The 9,251-nt window shown below is 41.9% G+C and overlaps 1 protein-coding gene across 1 annotated transcript in view; it reads right to left on the bottom strand.

The window, feature by feature from the left end:
• Nucleotides 1–9,029, bottom strand: part of LOC310800811 (tetraspanin-8-like) — a 47,026-nt gene extending 37,997 nt beyond the window's left edge. Inside the window, exon 1 of the mRNA XM_083664727.1 lies at nucleotides 8,822–9,029. Coding sequence (XP_083520853.1) covers nucleotides 8,822–8,878 — 57 coding nt within the window. The 5' untranslated portion in view covers nucleotides 8,879–9,029. The remainder of the gene's footprint in view (nucleotides 1–8,821) is intronic.
• Nucleotides 9,030–9,251: the final 222 nt, after the last annotated feature.

The raw sequence follows: 9,251 nt of genomic DNA on the forward strand, positions 1-9,251 counted from the left end.
GTGTGTGTGTGTGTGTGTGTGTGTGTGTGTGTGTGTGTGTGTGTGTGTGTGTGTGTGTGTGTGTGTGTGTGTGCACATACGTAAACCAGTTGTAGTGGTTTGGGTGGATTCCTCAGTGATGCATCACGACTCGTGTCACTCTGTGTGATGCTAACACACGCACGCATGCACGCATGCACGAACACACACACACGCACAAACGCGCGCGCGCACGCACACACACACACACACACACACACACACACACACACACACACACACACACACACACGCACACACACACACACACACACACACACACACTTGTTCCTGACCATGCAGGCCATCTATTATTCACACAGGACCACTTCTTGCTATATTGGCCTAAAGTGTTCAGCCATAACCACAGTACAGCTGATGGGCTCATTGATCATTTCTCATCAGTGGTTCTAAATGACTGCTGTTTTACAAGATGACTGCCTAGTGATGTAACTAAATACTGTGAATTAAAGTTAAGATCAAGTTCTCTTCAGAGCGTTATTTGATTATACCATCAGATTGTTTCTACCAATCTGCAGTTTGATCCAACACAGAGAGAAGCTCGCAGGAGAAGTTGGGTTTGGCTCCTTCTGTTGTTGGAAGATGACCAAATATTTTTTATCATCATTATCATTATCATTATTATTATTAAATTATTATTACTATTATTAAATTATTATTATTAGGGGTCCAAGCACGAAGTGCGTGGATCCCTATTGAAATTGTTCCGATTATTGTTTTTCTTCTTCTCCGGTAAAACTGTATGTACAGCAGAAACTGTAATGCTCAGCGTAGCCAGACTGGGCACATTGTAAATGTGCCTCACTACTCAGAAACAAAAAAATACCCATATCGGCCAGATGGTGGCGCTATAACAGACAATTTCGCGTTATGGTCCATATCTTCTGAACCGTGTGTCCTATACTCAAAATGTCACTTCTCCTGGATTCCTTGGATCAATACGCATCTGTCCATATAGGCCACGCCCATTTGCGTGTGCCTAGATTTTCCGCCATTTTGAATTTTATCAAAAACCTACTTTTGCGAACTCCTCCTAGACCGTTTGGCCAAATCACACGGAAATTCTTCTGGGTCATCTATGGACTACCCCGACCTAAAGTTATTAAAGGATTTTGGATACATGAAACCGTTTTGAAATTATAAATGTCTAAACTTTTGTGTATTTGCTTTTGTTCTTTTCCTGCCCTAAAAGTGTGTGGATCTCAGAAACCTTACACCCCCCATCACCAAAACTTTCCACACAGGTTCACGACATCACCCACTACTCAGAGTAAAAAAGATTACACCAATCCACCAGATGGTGGCGCTATAACAGCCAATTTCACATTTTTCGGTCCATAACTTCTGAACCACAAGGCGTAGAATAAAAATTCCACATCTACTGGTTTCCCTGGAGCATCATGCATCTAACCTACTAGGCCATGCCCATTTCTGTCTGGTAGATTTTTCGCCATTTTGAATTTGATCAAAAACCTACTTTTGCGAACTCCTCCTAGACCGTTTGGCCAAATCACACAAAAAATGTTCTGGGTCATCTACGGACTACCCTGACCTAAACTTATCAAAGGATTTTGGATACGTGAAACGGTTTTGAAATGATAAATCTCTAAACTTTTAATGAAACACACCCCGACACTAAATTGCCCACAACTCATTAACCGGTCAATTACAACTAGCGCTGCTACTACTGCTACCACTCCCACTACTACCAACACTACTACTACTACTACTACTGCTACTACTAGTACTACTACTACTGCTTGGAAACCATCAGGTCACCGGATATCAACCAAACTTTGTTTACTTGTGCACATACCAACTCTGAATAAATGTGCACTATTCAGTGTCTATATTATCTGACATATACCCCCCAAGTCACCGGAAGCTTGAACCCTGCATCGCCGCTTGCGGCTATATTTAGGGGTCCAAGCATGAAGTGCGTGGATCCCTATTGTATCTGTTCTGATTATTTTTTTATTTTATTTTTTTATTCTTCTTCTCCGGTAAAACTGTATGTACAGCAGAAACTGTAATGCTCAGTGTAGCCAGACTGGGCACATAGATTGTAAATGTGCCTCACTACTCAGAAAAAAAAAATTACCCATATCGGCCAGATGGTGGCGCTATAACAGACCATTTCGCGTTATGGTCCATATCTTCTGAACCGTGAGGCGTAGAATCAAAATTCTACTTCGGCTGTATTTCCTGGATCAATACGCATCTATCCATATAGGCCACGCCCATTTGCGTGTGCCTAGATTTTCCGCCATTTTGAATTTTATCAAAAACCTACTTTTGCGAACTCCTCCTAGACCGTTTGGCCAAATCACACGGAAATTCTTCTGGGACATCTATGGACTAACCCGACCTAAAGTTATTAAAGGATTTTGGATACGTGTAACCGTTTTGAAATTATAAATGTCTAAACTTTTGTGTATTTACTTTTGTTCTTTTCCTGCCCTAAAAGTGTGTGGATCTCAGAAACCATACACCCCCCATCACCCAAACTTTCCACACAGGTTCACGACATCACCCACTACTCAGAGTAAAAAAATTACACCAATCCACCAGATGGTGGTGCTATAACAGCCAATTTCACGTTTGTCAGTCCATAACTTCTGAACCACGAGCTGTAGAATCAAAATTCCACATCTACTGGTTTCCCTGGAGCATCATGCATCTAACCTACTAGGCCACGCCCATTTCTGTCTGGTAGATTTTCCGCCATTTTGAATTTGATCAAAAACCTACTTTTGCGAGCTCCTCCTAGACCGTTTGTCCAAATCACACAAAACTTTTTCTGGGTCATCTATGGACTACCCCGACCTGAAGTTATTAAAGGATTTTGGATACGTGAAACCATTTTTAAATGATAAATCTCGAAACTTTTAATGAAACACACGCCAACCCTAAATTGCCCACAACTCATTAACCGGTCAATTACAACTACTGCTGCTACTACTGCTACCACTCCCACTACTACCAACACTACTACTACTACTGTATGTATAACGCTGCTGAATACACACTGTGTACATAGCAGAAAAAACTGAATATGCCTATTCATGGTAACGTCATATTTCGACGTCATCTTGACATTCCTGTGTAGATGTCTAAATGATCCCCAAATCGGCTGTGATTTGGCCTAGTCCTGGACGTCACTGAAAGATGATATCAGAACATCATCATGATGTAATTGTGTTTGCTGGGAGCCTTCTTTCAGATATATGAGAGGAAAAACATTCCAATACATTATTGTGTCTTCAGATGGGAAAGGTCCAAAAAGAGAATTCAATCTGAATTATCCTTGTCACTCATGTGCTCATTGTAACAGCACAACCCACACCAATTAGTTCAAACACCTCCATTCAGGGCAGACTTTTAATGTAAAGTGGTGCATTATGTGTGTAATACAAAAATGTCCTTAATGGTAAATGGACTGCATAACAAGCTGCCATGCAGGGTGCTGGCTATAGTCACCAAAAGCAATTTCAGGGATAAAACCCATCAACCTTCTGTAGTGGACGCCACTACGCCCTATGGTTTGATGTGTGTGTGGGAAAGACACAATGACAACTGAAAATTCTGATTTCAGAACACAAAAGCTCCATCATGAGACAAGAACTAACCTCTCCTGTTGCAAAACACGTTCTTGAACACAGCCACGCAATCTCCAGCTAACATTTCCAAGATATTGAAAAAGTTCATGAAACACCGCAAAATAAGGAGGCAACATGTGGGGTTTTAATTAATGTTACTGACTTAACTGTCTGAAGTTGAAAGTTGCTCATCCCACGTGGGGTTTGAACTTTGAGCCGCAATGGTCTTTAGTTAGCATAAGTCATGAGCTTTACCAAGTGAGCTATCCAGACTGTTGTATTTAATTTTGTAGACCATTTTATATGTATCTGCAGAGCCAGAGAACTACTTGTCGTATTGACAATATGTTCTACCCAAATACCACTTTCTGTCCAGATACTTAAAGGGATATTGTACACAAAAACTGCTTTCTATCCAAGTACTACTTCAAGTCACAAGTACTTACACAAGTACTTACTTACTTACTTATGTGACCACAACACCCTGACTGACCCCATCACCCTTACTGACCACTACACACTTACTGACCATGCTTGGACCCCGTCATCGCCGCTTGCGGCTATATTTATTATTATTATTATTATTATTATTATTATTATTACCTTTATTATTATTATTATTATTATTATTATTATTATTATTGTTGTTGTTGTTCATAATAAAAAAACAATTATTTAATTTTTTTTTAACTAAAAGGTGCTTAAACACTAAAAACTGTTAGAAGGGACGACCCTAGTACTCGGATGAAACGAGTATCCGGTACAGATACCTTTTTGGCCATACTTTGAACGTTTTAGTGGCATCTCGGCATGCTGAACTGCCAACAGCAGCCACATAAAAACTTAAGCCACACTCACTTTCAGGCTAAACACCGCCAACTTTGGATTTAAGTCACGCCCCTTTTGAGTAAGATACATATAGTTTAGTTGATACAGATATAAGTGTACTTGCTCATCCCTGTAGTTACAGCTAGCATAGCATTACAGCTAGCATAGCATTTAACACTGAGGGTCGGAGGGAGAAACTGGAGGCTTTCCAGATAAATCCTCCCTCAACATGAGGTCAACACTGAGTGGTTTGAATTAACTTAACATTGATTTACCATCACTTACTGCCTGGAATATGGAAGATAGAAATAAGAGCAAGCAGAGATGCTGCTCGGATTTCATGTTACAATCAAATGTGTTGGGCATGGGGAGCTAAAGTTGGTGTTTTTATTTATTTAGATGACTTGATAGTTGACAGCATGCATGAGAGATAGAGAGGAGACCCAGACTGCTGACTTTAGCTCACTGCAGTGTGGATATTTATTTAGCTCCAGAGCCAGAATGTGGAATATGTTTGGAATATATATTTACCGTTGTGTTTGCCCTATTTACATGTGGGAAACAGATCCCAACACAGTTAAAGACACAACAATGCATTTAGATTGGGCACCAGTCTAAAAAAATCAATGTGTTCTCATGAAACGATTAATCTGGTCAGTACACACACACACACACACACACACACACGCACACACACACACACACACACACACACACACACACACACACACACACACACACACAGACACACACACACACACCTACAACACGACCAATTCAAAAACGTCCCAAAAGTTGTTTGTAATGGGTATGTTTAGCCAAGTACAATAAAACATCAAATGTAGACTTTGAACACACCGGGACCCGAACTTGGGTCTGTGAAAGGCAAGCGTTTTACGTATCCACCACCCCGGCAAAGTCACCCTTACGCTACATTCACACAGGGCACCTACGCCTTGCCTTGCCTCAACCCACGCGTATGCCTACAGACCTTGAGCTGCGTGTGAACCTATCACACGCTTTTGCGATCACACTGCACGCCTATTCCACGCTGAACCTGAGCCGAGTTACAAGCGCCTCTCCTCTCTCCCGAGTGTTTTTTTTTGTCACGTGTGGTCCCGAATTATCATGGGTAGGTAAAATAAATCAGATATATTTAATGTGCTATTGATGCTGGATATGTATAACCAGGTCTCCTTCTTGGGTGACTGCTGTCATAGAGAACTGGATGCTGTTGTACAACGTGGATTAACTTTTCATTGTCCATCTTGCTTCTTCGGTCGCTATTCTCTCTCCTGAAGATTTGTTTAACAACGGGGAGAAAGCCCCACGTGATAGCTACCCGCCAATCACTCTCTCTCTCTCTCTCTCTCTCTCTCTCTCTCTGCTCAACACTGTTGTAGTAACACCATTTTATTTTGAAATTCAGTTGACTTTGCCATTTCCAACAGATATTGTCACGTTTTTCCTTCATGGCTTGACAGAAGAAGTCTGCCTTCACGCGCCTAGTCGGCTTGAAAATAGAACTCACGCCTAAACGAGAAAATCGGCGCAGCTCAGGCAAAGCGTGGGTACATGCAAGGTTCACGTTGAGGCGCCCTGTGTACACAGCCTCATTGACTAAAAAGGACACCTATTTAAAAGCGTGGGTAAAGGCAAGGCGTAGGCAAGGCTTGGGTGCCCTGCGTGAACGTAGCCTTAGCGCTCCTCGACTGATTTGAATGTCAAACTACGGTGGGGTTGATTTTAGATGTTGTGGAAGTTCTCTGGACGTCTATTGGACTAGCATATTACGGGTTGACACATTTAAGTCCTTCACTTTTTAGTAGGAACAGTGAATGAGAACAGCCCGAAAAAATTGCTTGCCTGGATGCGAGACATCTCTGGATTGGCTGTAAATTGAGATGAGTAATGTTCTGGCCTGACTCGAAAATGACCTCTGGGTTGCCCTTGAGCAGGACACTCAAACTGCTGAAGAAGAGTTTTCCAGTGCCTTCACTTATTATTAAGTATTTGGAGCTCTCTCGGCCTCAGTTATACATACTCAAAACAAAGGAATAAATAACATCAAAGATAGTTATCTTTAGCCTGGGGTCTGTCTAACAAAACAAAGAGACTTTTGGCTCATATTGTTAAGCAACAACATTTAACTCGTATTAGCCGTTCCCACCCAATTCACCAATTTTCTAAAAGTTAGGAAGTAAAACAGGTGGAAGCAAGACATTGATAAAGCCCCTGCAGCACTCAAACACCTAAATTGGAAGTTGAAAACCCTCAGTAGTGTTCTCCTTGGACCTCGTTTACTTCCTGCCTTTTAGACACAAGATGGGTGAATTGGGTGGGAAGTGTAATAATAAAATGGTTTAAAGACTGATTGACACAAAGTTTGAGGCTCCGCCTGTAGGATAGAGAATATAAAATGATATTGATAATGATGATATATGATAATAATATGATATTAAAAATAATTTAGTTTTCATGAAACTTGCTCATTTGTCGTTTTGTGCAGCGTAGACTGTGAATTATCTTAGTTTCCAAAAGATAAATGACACCTTTGCAGACAGCTCTCTTGTGTTACAGCATCTCTTTAAATGAACTGGGTTCTTATACAGTAGCATCGGATGCTAGCATCAAAGGTTACAACGTTACTACAGTATACTAACTTTACTATACAAACCAAATGCTATACTATATACTATAAACTATATGTAAGGATAAGTGGAAGTATATGTAGGAAATGGCGTATTAAAAAAAATCGGAGGAAGGTCCTAACACGGTGACATCAGGACGTCCCACAGACCACCGTTTAACTTGACTGGTAGTCAATATCTAAACGCAGTGTCACGGTCTCTTAGAGGAGAGTGGGCATTATTTAGCTCAGATATGATGATGTTTATTTATATGTTTTCTGGCTGGTTTATCATTGCATGAAGCCTATGTATCTGTGTGCAGCCGCTGTGTTTGTGTGGAGGCGGCTGATATGTCCATATATGGAAGCGCGCCACCGGGCGCTCACTCTCCCAGTCCGGAGAACATGGCTGCCATGAACACAATGTAGCCAACAGCAGGGATCTGTTTGTGCCCCTTTTTGGATACTTTTTATATTTTATGTATGATAATGTCCCATGTTAATGTTACCCATTGACCAGTGTGGGAACCGTGCACTCTCTCTCACATTCACTGTCTGAGCTGGCCCAGGAACGGGGCCTCACCTGCCAGCCCTGAGGAGAGCTGACTACCAGAGCAGCATATCATCAGTCGCATGCTGTCTTCAATGATGATCAGCCTAAGGCTGCGTTCATACAGGACATGTCTGAACACTTTGGAAATCATGTCGAAAGCGCTTCCATTGCACACAAAACACACTTCAAGTGGCTGCCAGCATGGAGGATGTGCGTGAGATGACGAAGGACCAGTTCAGTAGTTCGTAACTGGAGGAGTTGAAAGCTGTGGCTGGGCTAGAGGAAGTTGCCCTGGAGCCTGGACTGTCGAAGAAGGAAATACAAATTCGGATAGCAGCAGAGTTAGATTTAAAGGAGCTTCGGTATGAAGCTGCATAAAATTGATAGTGAAAAGGAGGTGCGGGAAGCTGCCTGAAAGCGTGAAACAGAGGAGCGGGATAGAACGCTGGCAGCAAGAGAGGGAGGATAGAGATAGAAAATGGCAGAGGGAGAAAGAAGATAGGGACCGGACCGCGTTGAAGCCGAGAAGGACCGGGTGCTTCAGAAAGAGTTAGCCGAGATGGACCGGAAAAAGGCTGTGGATGTGGAGCAACAGACTGCACATAGGGTCGATGTAGGTAAAGCCCGGGGCTTCATGCTGAAGTTTGATGAGACGGCAGTTGATGTATTTTTCGAGATGTTTTAGTTCTAATCACTTCATCACTTACAAGGTTTTAGTTCGAATGACTTTATCACTTATAAGGTTTTGGTTTTAATCACTTATCACTTACAAGGTTTGAGTTCTAATCACTTCATCACTTACAAGGTTTTAGTTATCACTTCATCACTTACAAGGTTTAAATCATCACTAAAAGTGCCAAAGTGGGAAAGGTTTGTCATGGTGGCACTGCTGAAAACATTCACATATACTGTGTGTCACATATCTAAGTTGCTTTGGACACAAGCCTCTGATAAATGACTTAATGTATTGTAATGTGATATAATGTATTATAATAGGATATAATGGAATGTGATATAATGTAATGTTAAGTAATGGAGTGTAACCTAATGCTATACACCTGCTTGACGAAAAACTATTCCTAAAAAAACGTGAATAAAATAAAATGGTGGATAGCCTCTGTAACATCTTAGCGCCTTTAGGGTTAGTGTAAACACGACACATCACCTACTCACCCAGAAAAGGAAGTTGAAGAAGAAGAGAAGGTATTTGATGCATTTGTTCACAGCCATCTTTTCTTTTCTTTTCCTCTGGTTCTTCTGACTCTTGTCTCTAACCCTCTCTGTGCTGACAGACTGGGAGCCTTCTCTCTCTGTGCTGAGTGATGTTAACCCCCTCAGTGCTGACTAACCCTAATGTTAACCCTCTGAGTGCTGATGAGCCCTCCTGACAGCAGACTGGAGGAGAGACCTACAGGGTGTGGATGTACTCTCCCCCCGCTCACCCACACACACCAGCCTGCTCTACCTGTTTCTCCTCCCACTTTGCATGTGTGTGTGTGTGTGTGTGTGTGTGTGTGTGTGTGTGTGTGTGTGTGTGTGTGTGTGTGCTCTACCAGTTTCGCTTCCCACTTTGCGCGCGTGTGTATGTGTGTGTGCTCTACCT

This window comes from Poromitra crassiceps (assembly GCF_964638095.1).
Source record: "Poromitra crassiceps genome assembly, contig: HAP1_SCAFFOLD_89, whole genome shotgun sequence".
In the NCBI taxonomy this organism is placed as follows: Eukaryota; Metazoa; Chordata; class Actinopteri; order Beryciformes; family Melamphaidae; genus Poromitra; species Poromitra crassiceps.